Consider the following 17,474-nt stretch of genomic DNA (forward strand, 5'->3'; position numbering starts at 1 on the left):
TTATGCAAAGAAGTGAACACTTTGAATACATAAATAACAATAAGAGCAGATATTTTTTGATTTTGCATTCTGTTCTTTTCTTGTTTGTGTCTGTGAGATGCAGTCAGACGTCCCTGGCTATATGTGGTCATCCACAGAAACATCACAGAGATTTGACTTCTGCATCATTTCGATGCAGTAATGAATAAGAACTGACATCAGATATCAGTATTATTGGCCCAGCTAAATGGTAGCTGACATCAAACTGGACTGCTGAAGAGGTAAACAAAATTGAAATTTTGTTTTTGTTTAAAAACTGTCTGACATTATTTGTCCTTCAGTAAATCAATGGCAGAATGAGATAAATGCTCTTTGCATTTTGGCTTGAGGAGGTAAAATCGGGCAGTTGGTATTAAGCATATTTTTATAGTCTTGTAGGCTTTCCTAATACAACCTGTAACTTCAACATTCGTTTTGTTGTATGGAATCTTGGTAACCTCTGTAATGATTTCTTAGCCTGTAAGCATCACACAAACACAACATGGCAGATAGATACAAACAGAGGAGCACAATAATCATACCCTTATCTCACCATGAGTGCATACGTATACGCACATAAGGGAGCAAATTTTGTTCTAGTCTGAAATTGTAATGATCCAACCAAGCATCTATATTCTTTGTATTTCATTAGCATATGGTGATTTGCTAAGCTGGGAAAATACTGTGCAAAGTAAGTGTAAAACTTTGATTTCCAATGCTCTTTAGGCCGTGCTTAGATTTTTCTATTACACAGTAGAAAAGGCTGGACAACATTCAAGAACAGGTCACCACTTCTTGTGAGGAATCTATTAGATGAAGCTGCATTGCTTTCCTCTGTTCCCCCTGTTTTACCCCTGATTAAAGCCTTGTACTAATACAAAAACACCAGTGGCTTGAATTTTCATCTTTGCTCGAGTTACACAGATACGTATTAACATTCTCCATAATGGGCACGAGAGAAGATGGCTTGGGCTGATACAGATGTCCCCACTGCAGCCTCTGATGCAGGAGTGAAGCTCCTCCAGCACCTTCTGCCCATTCCTAGCCTGCATTTAGGCAGTCTTACGGAACCCAATAATTACATGGGGTTGCTTGAAATCATCGATTCACAAAATCCTAGAATGGCCTGGGTTGCAAAGGAGCACAATGCTCATCCAGTTCCAACCCCCTGCTGTGTGCAGGGTCACCAACCAGCAGACCAGGCTGCCCAGAGCCACATCCAGCCTGGCCTTGAATGCCTGCAGGGATGGGGCATCCACAGCTTCCTTGGGCAACCTGTTCCAATGCCTCACCACCCTCTGAGTGAAAATCCCTGTAATCTTCCAAAATCAGGGAGATTACCTCTATAGTGCATTCTCAGTTGGGCATCTCTAAAGAGGGCATCTTTGGTTTCCCAGGCAAGGTACATTCATACACATAAGATACATACATATTTTAGTGCGCTCAGAGACTTTGAAGAGAAGTTGAACACGTACAGTGGCCTCTAAAAAATACATCTTTCCCACCACACATGCACGTTTCCACCCAAAGGCTTAGCTTCTAGTGAAAAAGAAATACCTGAAACAATTTTCTGTGTGTGACAGTAAAAGGGACTGTAAAATTAAAGAAAGATACCATTTTCTACATCAATTCAAAAGCAGCTGCTCGGATTTTGCTCCCATTTTCCCCAACTTTTGACAGGCACAGAAGCAGCCTGCCTTTTAATTCCTAATCCAGTCTCAGCATCAGAAGGCAGAGCAGAGCATCCGTTCGAGCAGAGGCACTCAAGCAGAGCTTGTGCCCAACTGTTAACTACAGTTTGCAGATGTATGGTATAGTAAATAACTTACATTTCAGGGAGTTAATGAGAAATTGTTCAATCTCATAATGGCATTATTCATTTTTACTTCTTCCTCATACAATACTCTTCTCCTAAAATATCCCTGGTTTTGGACACACTGTCTGGATAGCTCTCTGATCTAACTGGAAAATGTGCTCTTTGTTCCTGCATTCTGTGTACAGCACACTGTGTAATGAGCATTTCACAGTCCTTCAGAACTCCTTTGGCACACAGCAGCCTCAGCCACGGCTATCACAAGCCCACTGAAGTGACTTAGAAGCCTACATAAAGAAACTTACATCCCAGTAAGGATGTGAAGCTTCAGGGTGTTTCACCATTAAAGCACTACACTTTCAGAATCCCACCCTGCAGAGAGGACTTCTAACACAGCATGGGAGCTGCTTTGGGTCCTGTGCTGCTAAGATATTAAACAAACAAACAAACAATACCAGGCAGCATTCTGCCACAAGTCAGCCTTCAATTTCACCATTCCAGACTTCAGAAATAAGATTTTTCCAACAAATCCTTGCCTGACTGCAAAGCTTTGGCCAGGTCTATCCATGGGATTTTCTGCTAACCTCTCTGGAAGTGATGCTGCACCTCTGTCTCAATGCGTTATGGTCAATCTCCAAAATCTTTTTGATAAAAGTACTGTTAAGAACATTAATGTTTCAATAAAAGCTTTTTCCCTCAAAAACCATGCATGTTTTAACAAAAACTTTGTCACCTGAGGGCCTTGCACAGCTTGCTTAGGGTGGAATATTTTCACTTTCTTGGTAGGCAACCAAGAGAGGAGAAGAAAACAGTTCCTTGGTGCTACACGAAGTTGAAATACAGAACTTTCTTTGCCAGCCAACCAGTGTCACAACTATAAGTTGTGCAACTCAGGACCAACCACTCAGTCTTTTCAGTAGTTTTTCTGTACACACAGGGTTAATTTGTGTAATTTCTCTGTGGGACAGTAAAAGGGACTGTAAAATTAAAGATACCATTTTCTACATCAATTCAAAAGCAGTTGTGCAGGTTTGTGTTACTGCAATTACAGCTCCTGAAATTATACTCCTCACTCAATTCACTGAATGCTGCTCAGGATGTTTCCATTTTTACTAATTCAATCATTGAGAATGTCAACCAATGACTTTAGGGTTTAAAGCCAACTATAATATTCTTTACTAAAATAACATGCTTAGCTGGAAGATCATCAGCGCACACCCTTCCAGCTTCCTGTTAATCACTACAAGCCACATTAAAGCACGAGGCTCTTTGTAAATACTCAGGTTAGAGACAGTGCTACATTACTGCCAGGCACAGTGAAGCTTTCCTTCACAATTCTTAGTGTCAAATACTATTTTTACTATACTATCATGTTTCAAAATACCAAGAGGCTGTGCCTGTCAAACATACATACATGTGGCAGAAAAGCAATTAAGAGCATTGGGAATCCCTGTTCACCTCCTTGAACTAAGTTTATTTCACACTTGCTGCTGCATCAACCCCTAGGGCTTGCCTGAAGAACACACATGGTTGCCATAAGTGGATGGTAAAGCACAAGTGGATGCTGCACAGGAGAATATTCAGGATCTCCTACAGCTGAAAACTGGTACCTTGCTATGCTTGTAATAAAACACTAGCAGTGAGAGCACAGGGAGAAGGAATGCTGATGAGATGCTTTTCAGGAAAGATGACAAAAAAGCCAGTTCCTTAGAGAGAAGAGTTCAAGTGGTAGCAGAAAACAGCATATGCTTCATCACTTCCACACTGGTTTTAAGAGCAGTACGGGCAAGAGAGCCAGAGGAACCATAAACTGCAAATGCCTTGCTTTCTGAATATTTCAGATGACTTCTAAGAAACATTCCTGAACAGATGACTTACCTTACAAAATTTGCAGGCATTTTGATCACAGCCTGCCACCAATCCCACCCAAAACGACCCACTTCTGACAACCACTGTAAAATTAACCATCCAAGAAAAAAAACTAACAGCAAACTTCATTTAAGTAAAGTAACTAGACAACGACACACGAGAATGGCTTAGATTATCTTGAAGTGATGAAAGGAACAGAGAGCTAAGCACAAGGAAGGGCAGCTTCACTTAGCAGTCTCTAGGACTGCCCTGGCTGGGAGGTGTGTGCTGCAACAAAGTGCTCCAGAAGTTGAGTTCAGCTGCAGGGCTATTTTCTTCAGCATAGTATGCAGTGTTATTTACCAGAGTAAGGAATGGGGTGCTAACAATTTGAAAATAAATGAATAAATAAACATCAGTGCACAGAACTTACCTCCAGGCTGAATACAGCATGATTGCAGGAGTGCAGGTGACCATAGAACGTACAAACACGGAGACCCTAAGAATTCAACATAAAGAAAGCAAATCAGTTATAGTGCTAACAATTATTCTGCATTCCCATAAATGCAAAGACCTTGATTTTATGGCTGGGTGCATCAGAAGGCATTCTGCGTGCTAAAAACAGAGTCCAGTTTCTAGAAGAGCAATACATTTCTCACAATTAATAAGGATTTATCTATCTCCTTACTTCATGTGATTGCTTCCAGAAAGGGTGCATTCAAATATCATGAAAAAAAATTACATCTACCAAGCAGGAGGGTTTGAATTACAAAGCATAATCACTGCTTCCAAAAGCCTGAGCCCTGCTCTTACGCTGTGATTCAGTACATGTTTCCTGATACTCCACACACACCATTAAAGTCTTCCTTAAGGAATCACAAGCATGAAATCAAAATTAATTATCTTTTGTCATCTTCCACATTAGGCTGTAAGTGACCTACATACTGGAGGAACATATGTCAGATGTCATCACTGATACCTGACTTGTTCTCCTGATGCAGCAGGCATCCAACCACAGTATCTCATGCTAAAAAGAAGCCTTCATGACAGAGATAGCAAAATGGTGCACTTCTGGTTTAAAATATCACTGGTTTAATGGGTAAAAGCAACAAAAATACCATCGGAAGTGAAACCCAGCAACCAAAACAAAGCTACAAACAGCAAACAAAAATAAACCGCACTCCTACTGTATTTGAAGACTCTCTTCCATTGAAAAAGCCTCCTCCGTGTTTATGAACATGTTTAACCAGTATATTCTTACTGTTTGCATCAAGCCCTTCCATGAAAGGAGGTAATGAGATTTCAGCGCCACGTAATTCTAGAGGGACACAACCTAGTAATATCCTGTAGCTCACATTACAACTGGAGGAATTCAGTCGACAAAACTGCTGTTAAAAGGTATTTGATGGCTGCTGTAAATTGTATCGGCGCTAAGAGGGAAAAGAGCTGGTGAAGGTGGAGAGCAGCACAGACACAGGAGCACACGGGAGCACAGAGGCAGTCACTACCTGCAGATAAACCACGCTTAGAAATGGGAGGGCAGCTATACAACAGTGAGACAGGAAAACTCTCCTCAGCCTCAAGCACTGGAAGAAGAAAACTTCATTGACTGTAAGCAGGAGCCTGACAAGTCTGGAAGTGAATGACCTCCTGCACGTGGCCAAAAGTTGGAGGTCAAGGTGACTCTTTCCAGTTGCACTTATACAGCACTGGGATAAAGCACAGCACCAACACCTTCATTCAAGGCCAGGCTGGATGTGGCTCTGTGCAGCCTGGTCTGGTGGGTAGTGACCCTGCACATAGCAGGGGGTTGGAACTGGATGAGCACTGTGATCCTTTTCAACCCAGGCCATTCTGTGACTCAATGAAAACAGCAGGCGGCGGGCCATTCCTGCAAGCCCCATTTTGTATGTTTCCATGTTTTTCACTTCTATTTCTTAACTAGTTTCCTCTTCAAGGCCATATCCACTGCTGAGATCAAACCAGGAGATCACTGTTATCCTCATGTACGTCTCACAACAGAAACTAACAAAGAACAAGACAACAAGAAAGGCTCTGGACTACTGAAGCAACCCAGTATCTTCAAAAGAGCAAGCACACCAACTTCCAGCACAAAAAGGTTGTCAGAGTGCAAGTCTTTGATTCTTTACAGTTTTCGACAGAATTACGGGTCAAAAAAACCCTAACAGAACCCCCAGGGTCGCTTATTTAAGTGGCTTTAAATAAGAAACCCAGGCCAAAATATCCTGATAAAAAGAAAATTTGAGTAATTACTATCCAATTACAAATTCACTGCTGGAATGGAAATGTGATCGCACACAATTCCCAAGAAACTACAGATAAATTAGATTTGATATAGTTAACACAATTGGAGACAACTATAACGAAGCACACATGGAGAAGGAAAGAGCAAATTTCCAGCAGATAAAATCAGCAGCAATATCAATGCACACAGTCCACAGTAAGAGCCCAAACACCAGCACGTGTTTTGCGTGTAAAAAGTAATGGCAGTGCAGTAAGCGTGTTGCTCAGCAGGGCACAGCATTTATTGTCAGACACTTTGAAATACCAATAGACACACAGTAGCCTTTCCACGAGGACAGAAAAGAATGGCATCACAAACAAAAGAGACGGAAAAGCACGTGGATGCTGTGCCACACAATGAATGGGAACTTCCTGTTTTCCCTTCCGTCAGTCAACTCAGCCCGAAAAGGATTTTAGTAATAGTAATAATAATAACAAAAGCTATACAAAGGGAACATTTCTGTAAAGTGTTTTTCAGCGCTATTGCTGAAACTTAATTTCCAGAGCACCACTTTATTTTTCTTGGAGGCACAGCTAGTGTTTCCTTTACCAACACCTGGAAATCTGAGACTCCCCCTGTTTACCACTGAACTGCACTTCTTCAAGGTTCAAGACTCGCCAAGGAAATGCATTGCAAGACAAGGAGCAGAGGAAAAAGGAGGAGCTTGTCTTAATATTCATGCTGAGGAGGTGGTGTCAGTTAGGGAGAATGGCATTCCATTGCAGCTACCCTCGAGTCTTATGGGACCGTTACCCCTGAGAGCAGGAGAAACACCAAACTGTTGGAGCGGGGCTCTGCAGCTGCACAAGGGCACATTTTGCCCACATTTAACCTCCAGTGTCTATCTATGATCCAGTCTCCTTGAATCTGACACCCGAGCTGTTGTAAAGGGCAGTAAATTATGGAGAATGCATCATTATTAACTGAGTCATCGGGTCTTGATTGAAATATTAATGGAAGAAATCTCCGTTCTATTCACTCCTTAAGCTGCTGCCCAATTACATTAATAACCATACATTCTTCCTCTGCAGAAAATACAGAGATAATAGCAACATTCAAAGAAAACAAAATATGAAGGGTTCTGCATTTTTTTTAGATGGCTATTCAGCCATGCACAAACACGTGTAATTTTCCATTTTGAAACCCAGAAATTAACATTAGAATCAGCAGTCAGAAATACCATGGCATTATTTTGTGCAGCATATCAACCTCTCGGCTTCCACTGAACACAGATATTAATTGTCTTGCCTTGGATGGAGTTATCTAAGGGACTTCAGACAGAGAACAAAAACATTTCTATTTTTTCAATGCGATCCAGCGTTGTACCAAAAAAGCAGACTGACCTTTGGCATCGTGGATCTGGGAGCAGTAATCCTGCAGCCAAAGTGATTAAGCAAGGAACTTAAATTCAAATGATTTTTTGTTCTTACTTTCAAAGGATAAAAGCTGAAGAGTTCTGAATCAATAGAGAAATTCTGCTTCAAATCCACCCTCCTGTGTCCATACAGATACACAACAGCAGGGCCAGACAACAGAGGCGGGAGACAATTACAATTTATATTCCACAGCTTCTTTGCATCTGCAGAATTAAGGTGAACCATTAACTCATCCAATGCAACAGTTCACTACTCCTATATTTATTTTCACATATATAATCATTTTACTTATACTTAGTTCAACAAAGCAAGCAACCAACCACAATCTTACCAAGCCATGTTAAGAACTTCGGGAGAAAAAAGAACTCACCCCAAACCTGTTGAGCATGAAGAACTGCTTGTGTTTCCTAAACTCTGCTGTTTCTTGGATTTTGCATGCTTTACTGGATGTGAAAATCTGACAAGAACAAACTTACTTTGCCAAGTTCAAAAATCAAGAAAACAAATCCATTAGATTAAACAGAGTATAATGCAATACGTTAAAGAGGTTAATTATCAGCTTGATATGATACGAGCTTTTAGAAAAGAACATCTGAGCAAGTGGTTTACCTAGGTAGTGCTCAGATGAAAGACTTATTTGTAATTCTTCGGTTCAGTTAGAAGTTAAAGAAATATTTTCATTAGACAGACTTAACTTACAGAGTGTTCCAACTACGGGGACCTGAACGGTAGAACTGGTCACCACATATTCTCTACCACAAAAAAATCCAACTAAGCAGTTGCTCAAGAAAGGTATTAATCCGTAGGGGGAGAGGGCGAATGGAACAACACCCTGAATTTAACTTCTGATCTTATACAGCTAAAAGTTGTTTAGGAAGTCAAATAATGTGAAGCTTCAGAAGCTCACTCCACAAGACCTAAGCGTACCACATGCATATTCACTCATCAGGGAAGGTTCTCTCAGTCTCTCTTGCTGAATATAGCCAAGGACCTCCATTTTACGGTGAAGCGTAAAATGGAAAGGATGAATCCTAGTCCATTCCTTGCCTTTTTCATGCGTGGTCTGTCTACGTGGTCTTTGCACAGATCGGTGCCTGGTTTACCTGTGCTTTGTGTCAGTGAGGCACCAGCAGGCTCTCCAGTGAGTGCATGATGTCCCCAGTAGAAATAAAGACTCTGAAGGCATTCCATGTTTCGTAGGGGATTTTTCTGCATTGTTGCCTTGAAGTAGGTGCACTGAAAACTTTAGAAAGGATTGGATCTCCTTATCAGAACATAACCTATTGCAAGTTTACTTTCCAAGGAGAGAAAACTCATCAGAAGGGGATGGGATGAAAACACAAAAACTGAAGAAAAGAGCCCACAACCACTTGCCCCTTCCACTTCCACACACTGGCTTATTTCTGTCAGTCCCTTTGCCTCACCCACCACTGCCATGGCTGACTTCAGCACTCTCCTGCACTCTGTGATGTCCACGTGTGTGCCCCTGCCAGCAGTGAGCTCTGCTCTGCTCTCCTCTCCATCTGCCCATCCTGCCCCACCTGGAGTGCAATGTAAAAAAGTATTATCCACCCCCAGCACCTCTGCCAAGGACTTCTAGGAGCATGTGGCACACGGTGTGTGTACAGTAAGCAGTGAACAAACAAGCAAAGCAATTTTACCAGCTGTCACTGCAGGTTTTACTCTATTACCTCAAACACGGGACCTTCAGCACAAGGTTTGCTTCTTTTCTCCCAGCTCAAAATAGAGCCCGGGGGGAAAATCATGCAGAGAAAACTCTTTCTTGATGTCAGAGTAAGGGAAAAGCCAGTAGATTACTCAGACGTTCTGTAATCCAGTGTGTGAGGGAAAAAAGTTAACCTGCAACTACAATTTGTGTGCTTTACTACACAAGGATTCGCAGGTGCAGGTGTGCACATGGAAGTCAAAATACTTCAGCTGCAGAGCTACTTGCTATTCTTATGCTGATCTCTCTCTTTCACAGACAGTCCCCCTTTTTTTCCCTCCCAGTAATTCAGTATATCTTCCTAAAGAAACACAAGAGAACTTTGAATCTCGTTAAAATGCATGCACTTACACAACAGCTTTCATTTGGGGAATCATAAAAACATGAGAAAGCTGCTTGGTAATGCTCCAGGAGTTCAGCCAGCTAACCCTAGTGCTGGGCTCTTCCTCACAGAGCATCTTCCCTCCTCTTCTGTTAGCAATACTGGCTGTTAAAGTACTGAAAAAGTAAATCTTATTGAGAGGCTCCTGAATTCTCACATTTCTGCATCCCATCTTTCACCTGGATGCAGTGTGAATGCATCCTCTGCACCAAGCATGCAGTTGTATTGGTTTTGTTTAATTGAGAAGAAAAGCGTGTTTCTGGGCCAAGACCTTGTATGCTAAACCTGTTCAAAGGGAACCTTTAAGACTCTTCCCTAAAAACACTAGAAACAGGGGCTTATAGTGGAAATGCTGACAGGTGGGATTCTTGCCAGCATAACATAACCTGACTCTGAGATAAATGTTTCATGAATTAAAAAAGTTGAAAAAGGCTTCTCTGTTCAGCTTTGTTCTTGAGATGAAAGCGAATTATCTTTTTGTCTTCTACTGACACTTGGATTTTTGTTCTGCACTCTGCTGAAACCCGTAACCACAGGCAGTATTCAAATAGACATGGCCATGTGGGATTCTCTCCTCGCCGAACTCCTGCAGGAGAAGTTCACCTTCTAACTATAGAAGCAAGGAAAAAGGTTTCCTAGCAAGGAGATGCCCTTCTGTACCTGCTTCTGTGAAGAGAGAAAAGCCGTCTCTGCTTAGAGAGAACACAAGTGGACAAGGCTCCACTGCACAGTCACGACAGCATCCAGAGATGGAGAAGGAGAAAGCTCTTTCCTGGTCCCATTATTCCCTTAGAATAAAATAAATAGGGGGGCCGGCGGGGGGGGGGGGGAACAAAACTGAAAGGTATTGAAATTCTTTCACTAAAAGCAGACCTGTACATTATTTCCCAGGTTGATATTGGCGGGTGGCTTCAGTCACAGAAGCTGCAGCATCTTAATAAGGATTTATAAGGCAGGTGGCCATACATCACACTGTCACCTCCAGAAGAGCCAAATTCGGTGATGGCATTGCACCTGCCCAGCATCACTGCGGGAGCAGCGGTGGCCAGGGGTGTCCTGAACACTGACATTCACAAACTGCTGATTTCACAGAGCAGGACAAGGTCTTTGTCCTTGCCACAACTACTAGATTCATTTTTTACTTTTTTTTTTTTTTAACCATACTTTACATGAAATTAACTCTGTATTCCAGTACCTCAGAAAACAGCAAATGTTTTCAGGAGAGTAACACAGGAATGTCAGAAAGCCAGCAGGACTGTCTGATACTAAATACTACGAGCTCTGCTGTTTTAACCTAAAAAAGGATCAAAAAGATGAATAGTAAACTGGCAGAAGGTGATGGTGGAACGTAACTAGTTAAGTTCAGAGCGCAGTGAAAGCACAGAAAAGAAATATAAAAGAATTTTATGCTGGCTGTGAAAATGAAATGACATGAAAGGAGAACAGTGAATACATAAGTTAATTTATATATAAGAAACAGCGAGTGGGCTACATGGGAAACCTTTCTTGCTTCTCAGTTGTAAAGGCAGAGGGCTTGAAATTTAGGTTTCCTGCTTAGCAAGATTTCACTTGCGCTCTGTTCAGAAGTAAGCACTGTCTGGGCTGCAGGAGGGCTGCAGAGAGGCTGGAAGTTGTCCACGCACATACAGCTGAGGACAGCCTTGCAGAGCTCCTGCACCAGCCATCTCTCCTATGGCTGACTGCAGTGCCCCAGTTCAGGACCTGGTTCTTCACCTGGTCTTCCTATTTGCTGCTGTAAAACACGGTACACAACAGCAATCAAAGAGCACTACAAGACACTATTCTCTGATCTTATCTGAGGATGAAAAGTTGAGCATCTGTGTGAAGGATTTGAGGGCTGTACAGTGCTGTACTCCTCATTTTGGTCCAAGTGCCGAACTGCTGCCTGATGCGACTTCACACCAGAGCATCGGTTATTTTTTCACACACAAGAAAAAAAACAACTGAGTGTTTTTAACTGAAAAAGACAGCACAGAAGAAAAAGCAAGTACATACACAACTGAGGTTATTAAGTAAGATAAATGAGGTGGTCCCAAAAACAGAGAAGGAAAAGCAAGGCCGCAGAAGATCTTCATATCACAGTCAGTATAAATCCAGACTGAGTCAATGGGATCAAAGTTATCACTTGTCTGAGTCACTTGGAGAGCAATTATTTTCATTGATACGAAGGAATTTGTAAGCTACTTGCATTCACACTGCAGATTTTCTTCTGGCACTCATTACGCATCAAATGGAACTCAACCAAACTTAACTCAGAGAAAAACACAAAACAAGAAACAGAGAAAAGGGCAAACTTAACAGAACATGCCTACAGTGCTTCTTCAGTAAGCTGTAGTTGCTGAATAGTACTCTGCAGTCAGGCTTTCCTCTGATCTCCAGGTTTTCCACTCACAGACCCAACGGGGTAGATTAGCTCCCAAAAGCAATTCAGATCTGAAAGGAAACAAACAGCCCTTTCTCACCATAATGCAGTTCCCAACTACTGCCACCTCGGGAACAACAGCACTGCTGACCTGAGAGACAGATGCCAGAGCAGAGAACCAACTGAGGAAGTTATTCACTGGAAAAATAACTCATTGAAATAATACTAAGGTTTTGTTTTGCAAAGCCAAAGTTTGAGAGCCAAGTCAAATTTTGACTCAAACTTGCAAGCTTCATGTCATCATGGGCCTTTCATGTACTCAATCTCCTGTTGAGCTGAAATACAGATATGACACAAGAAGGCATCATACTTTCTGTTGCTGTCTCACACTATCAAGATGAATTATCAAGATGAAAGCTCTGGGCCCTGCTGCATCAAGTGACAAAACTGTTTTTGGTGTGAACACCAGCACTTGGCAATGCCTTGTCTAGATAAAAGGTTTCCCCAGCGTTTCAGTGTGTATGAAATGACCTACACCAACACCTACGTTTATGCTCAGCCTGTAAGTGTGCACATACACACATCCTTCTGACTCCCATCACAAAGAGCAGTCCCATTAAAGCACCTTGCTGGACCTCAGCCTAAGCATGACCAGCATTGCTCTTGTACCATGGTACTGTTCCCACTGGAAACCTGCATTCAACCTTGAGGGAGAGGAATTAGGTAAACCACTGATTTTCCAAGTCCCACCTGTTCAATACAGCCCATTAATCCTTCAACAAAAGAATTATTTTAAGACCAAGTTTTACCATTAAAAATACATCCAATTGGTTTAGCATTGCTAAGCCTATTCACATTTCCTAATGAACTTAATAACTTAGATGAAATACAAATAGATGCCTTTTTTAATACAAGAGCTGGTGACTGAACGTACAAGGATGACAGAGCATGCAACCACTTCTGTCACCTTCAAAGAATCATGTACAGAGGGCTGAAGGCAGAAAATCTTTACTTGGAATAGGCTGTGACAAAGCTGATGTCAAAATAAGTTATAAATGAATGCCTAGCTTGATATAACCTTCATGTACAAGAAGGCAGCGAGACAAATATTAAAATTTTTGGGGAAAAAAAACCCAAATCCAAACTAGTAGGAGCACCTTCCCCCCGGTGTTTTTGTCTGGTGCTAACAGGGTTACTGGGGAGATAGAACGAAGAACATTTAACATCTGATAAACAAGAGCTCCTCATCTGGTTTAGCACTGTTTTCCCCAGATGCTCACGTTGCAGCAAAAGATAGCAGACAGATGAAGTCACACACCTGGCAGTCTTTCCAAAGATATCTTCTGAAATTACAGTATGATTACATGTTAAATTAAAGAAAAGTTCTTACAGAGTTCAACCTATTACAGCCCGGGGATGATATCTGAGACCGCATGTACTGTGACACAGCTCAACACTCTATAAATGACAGATCCATTATTTAGCAGCTCACAGGACACTGCAAGCTTCACTTTCCATCGACAAAAATCTCCCCACAGAATATATTTCCCAGAATTTTTGCCCCAGAAGGGCTGTGACGGGGATCTCAGAAAAATCTATGTATAAACACACATGCAGCCAACAGGTTCACACGTATGCAGCCTGACAGCAGTACCAGGGATGGAGCCCCAGACAAAAGGATTGCAGCCTTCGGTTTTTGTGAGTTATTAATGGCAGCCTGCTCTGTAATTGTCGGTGAAATAATCTCATTGACACATACAAGTTAGGAAATAGAGGTCTCATTAACAAAGCCTCTCGCCTTTATTAGATCATATAAATAACCACGAGAGCCTGCAAAAGATCGATTACAGCCTTTAAACGTTTACAGAATCAGTGTTTAATTAAGACCATTTTAATATGCAAATCAAGCCTAATTATCATCATTTGTTAATGCTAGTCTGCCTGGGCTCTAAACAGCTTCAGCTACAAATATAGTAACAGTATCATATTTTTCCTGCTTTTTTTTTATATTTTTTTTTATTCCTAGGAGGAACGGCAGAGGAAACAATCGAGTTGTGCCACCAGGACACATGAAAGCTTTCAAAGCAGCCCCTTCCATTTACCATTTGGAGATGAAGGTCAAAAAAGCACTCAGCGTAGCATAATACCTAGCCGAAATGATACGCTTTTCTTCATCCACTATTTTTCAGAGTGCTTTAATTAATGCATTTTCCTTCAAAGTATATAACCCCTCCGGGAGCTTCTTTTGATGAAAATCTGCCCTTGTTCAGCGCAGTGATTGAACAGATCGGTTCGTAACACATTGCCAGTCAGGAGCTGATACTGGCACTTCTTGTCTTCCTGCCTCTTACTCTATGGGAATGGCAGCTCTCCTGCACAGAGAAGCCACAGCATTATAGCAGAGCCCTTGGAAATTCCAGACTGAAGCAAACAAGAGAACACAGCCTCCCGTAGCGCAATGGGAGGAGCAGTGGGGAGGAATACAAAGCAGCATGGGATAAAACAAGAGGCTGTGTTTTGGTTTAAAGACTCAAAGCATCCATGAATGCTCTTTGGGAAGCAGTGGCAGAGGGACAGCTACAATACAGCCCTTGTAAGAGCAGTTTCCCAACACAGCTGTTCTCCTGTCAAACTGTGAAGCCTTGGGCTGGCTGAGGAGAGAAGAAAAGCTTCCTGCTTCTACTTTACTGTGGCATATTAGGTATTTCTAAGTAAATGAAGTCCTAAGAAAGAAAAACAACAACCCAAGGGATGCGTAGTTACAACAGGTAATGAGTCTTTCAGAACAAAAAGAATATAAAGGAAACTTCACACACACAACTTGAAACACTCCCACTTCAAATGGGATTGGAGTGGCTTTCACACGGTGCCCCAACCACCCTGTGGATGGAAGGACTTCACAGAGAAAGCTGCATTTGGAGCACAGCCACAACAACCTGAGCTAACCACCCACAAAAGGGAGCATCAACAAAGCTTAGATATCTGAAGATCATTGGTAACTGTAATGATAGGTGGTGGCACTTTCCAGCTTAGCTTCCATTAGACAAAATGGTCAGGATCTTCAAAGAGCAAATGCAAACTTGAATTTCAGCAGCACTTTGTAAAACAAGTGAAAGAAGGGCGTCTTCAGGAGAACTCTGCAAACCCAAGAGCAGGAAAGGCTGGAAATAACACAACCTGTGATGGTGGCTGATGAGACTTAGAGAGGATGACACTGTGCCAACCCAGAAGCACAAGAAACTGCCTACTTCTGCAAGTCCAGCCTACGGAATGAACGCTCACGCTGTCCATGGGTATCATTTCACGTTCCCACTGTACACTCTCATTACTTACACAAATGCCCATTTACTTTTGTATCCTGCTGAAGCTTTGGCCCCAGCATCTCAAACCTTGCTGGCAGCTCCAGTGATGGAAAGTTACCATCTCCAAACTCCCTTCTATCTCTGAGTGCTGCCATGTACACTCAGGAAGATGAAAGAGTACCTGAGTCACACACAAATCTGATAACATCCTAGGATACGGAGAGATATCTCACAGAGTGGATATTACTGTCAAAAACCAGAGAGTTTTAAAAATTAATTTGAAAAAAGAATTATCTGCAGTAGACATACACATCAACAATCCTGTTCCATAACAACATTCAGGCACCTACCAAATTAAATGCCACTTCTTACAGAGCGATCCTCTCAGCGTTCAATCATCGAGGGGCCAAGACGCAAGAAGACTGCTATGAGAACAGCCATGAATAAAAGCTGCTGCTTAAACAGCACTTTGTGCTGCTAAAGCCTTACTCTCCAATGAGAATGGAACGAGCCCATTACACAACGTGGAGAAAAGGAAGCGTGCTGGAATACAGGCCTGAAGAGCCACGGGAAGCATCCTGACGCTGCGTTTAAAAACAGCGCTAGGCAAAACTAAAGTCCATTTCTCAGACAGACCGAGCAACCCGCATGGCTCTCAGCTTATAATTGTTGCAGCTCAACACCTTCAAAAGCATGGTTTTGTTTAGTAAATAATGAAATACAAGACAGTTTTCTTCTCAGAAGACACTGTCTCTTTCAAGATAGGTGTCTTAGACGTTGTACTGAGGCACGTGGTTTAGTGGGGAAATATTGGTGGCAGGTGGACAGATGGACTGGGTGATCTTGGAGGCCTTTTCCAACCTTGGTGATTCTGTGATTCTAATAATATATATCCAAGCAGCTCCAAGACAGATGTGTATCCACCAAACAGAGTGGCAGAAGAAGCACAATGAGATATCACATTATGCACATTTTCTCTTCAGTGAGCTGAACTGCAAATAAATGACTCAGAAAGCAGCATGAAATGAGGACATATCACCAGTGGGGTTTTATAAATATTATTTGTTAGCAGAAGCAACTCTCCTAACAATATATGACCTGTGACTAATTCGGGGGGGGTCAGAACGACCTTTGCCCTCCCCCTGTGTAGGGCATTATTCTTCTCTGAAGAAGTTCAGAGGTTAATGAATAAAGTGTCAGCAAAAAAGAAACGAGACTAAGCAAGAAAACGCTCGTTCTTGGGCTCTGCTATAAATAATGCTCTCATTAAAATTCTGCCTTGGAAGAAAGGCAAGTCCATTAGTCTAGGAGCTAATTTTTACTGGCTCCTTAGATGTATGCATATTAAAAATTCAGCTTTTATAATTGCCAGCCATCAACCACCTAGTCAGTGCTGTTCTTGGAGTTTTTAATTATTTACTTCATTTGCATAGACACTCCAATTTATGATCAACCATTTAGCTATCAAGGGACAGTTTTAGTAATTCCTCTTTTACATTTTTATTTATTCCCTCCATATCCCCAGCAGGAGCGCAGGGACGAGCTTCCCCCAGCACCCTTCTACCCACAATGGAGCAAGGCAGCTCCATGCTATCTGCTAAATGCCTTCATCCTACCTCAGTTTGCTCCAAGGAGGATGCCAGGACAGTGCTCCTACCCCATATTTTGGCCTCCTTCCTCATCATTGGGTGTTGCAGGTCTTCTAGCACGTTGTTCTCAAATGAGGGAGGAAAAGCTCACACCTGAGCACACAGTACTTGGACGCTACCAGTGCACTCTGCCCCAGACCCATTCAGCTTTGGGTTTTCACTTTGGGATTGTTTTTTCTTCTCCTACACCTTAGCTGAGGATAGCATCACTCCTCCTCACATCCAGCACCGCCCTTCCTCATCACAAGCAGATCCCAGCCTGCTCTGTTCATACTGTTCATACTTCTGAGCAGACGTGGTGCGTCTGCCCAGCTCCTCAGATATGCAAAAAAGAAAATATGGGAAGATGTAAGCTGGGAGAGCCACCAGCTCCCCTCAAACGCATGGCCTGGGCAGCTCACAAACCCTTCACGTGAACATCAGCACCGAAACTCAAAAAGCCGCCCAGTTTCTCGTTCGTCCTCAAAACCAACTGAATTTTCAAACAAAAGGTGGGTGGTGTTTGTCAACAGTAAGCTGCAGCCACAAGGGGAAGGATTTGTAATCCATATCATCGTGCTCCTCCTCCGGTACTGGCTGTGCTGGCTTTCTGCAGACAGCAAATGTGATGGGAGTGGAGCAGCCTTGCCTGGTAGGAAGGGAATTGATTACCAATCCCTCTTTCTGCCAGGC

At 42.3% G+C, this 17,474-nt stretch overlaps 1 protein-coding gene across 1 annotated transcript in view; it reads right to left on the reverse strand.

The window, feature by feature from the left end:
• Positions 1–17,474, reverse strand: part of SPAG16 (sperm associated antigen 16) — a 351,259-nt gene that overhangs the window by 97,738 nt on the left and 236,047 nt on the right. The window contains exon 14 of the mRNA XM_042822342.1: positions 4,113–4,178. Coding sequence (XP_042678276.1) covers positions 4,113–4,178 — 66 coding nt within the window. The remainder of the gene's footprint in view (positions 1–4,112; positions 4,179–17,474) is intronic.

This window comes from Centrocercus urophasianus, unplaced genomic scaffold, assembly GCF_019232065.1.
Source record: "Centrocercus urophasianus isolate 14NV4802_14NV808 unplaced genomic scaffold, USGS_Curo_1.0 seq_20, whole genome shotgun sequence".
In the NCBI taxonomy this organism is placed as follows: Eukaryota; Metazoa; Chordata; class Aves; order Galliformes; family Phasianidae; genus Centrocercus; species Centrocercus urophasianus.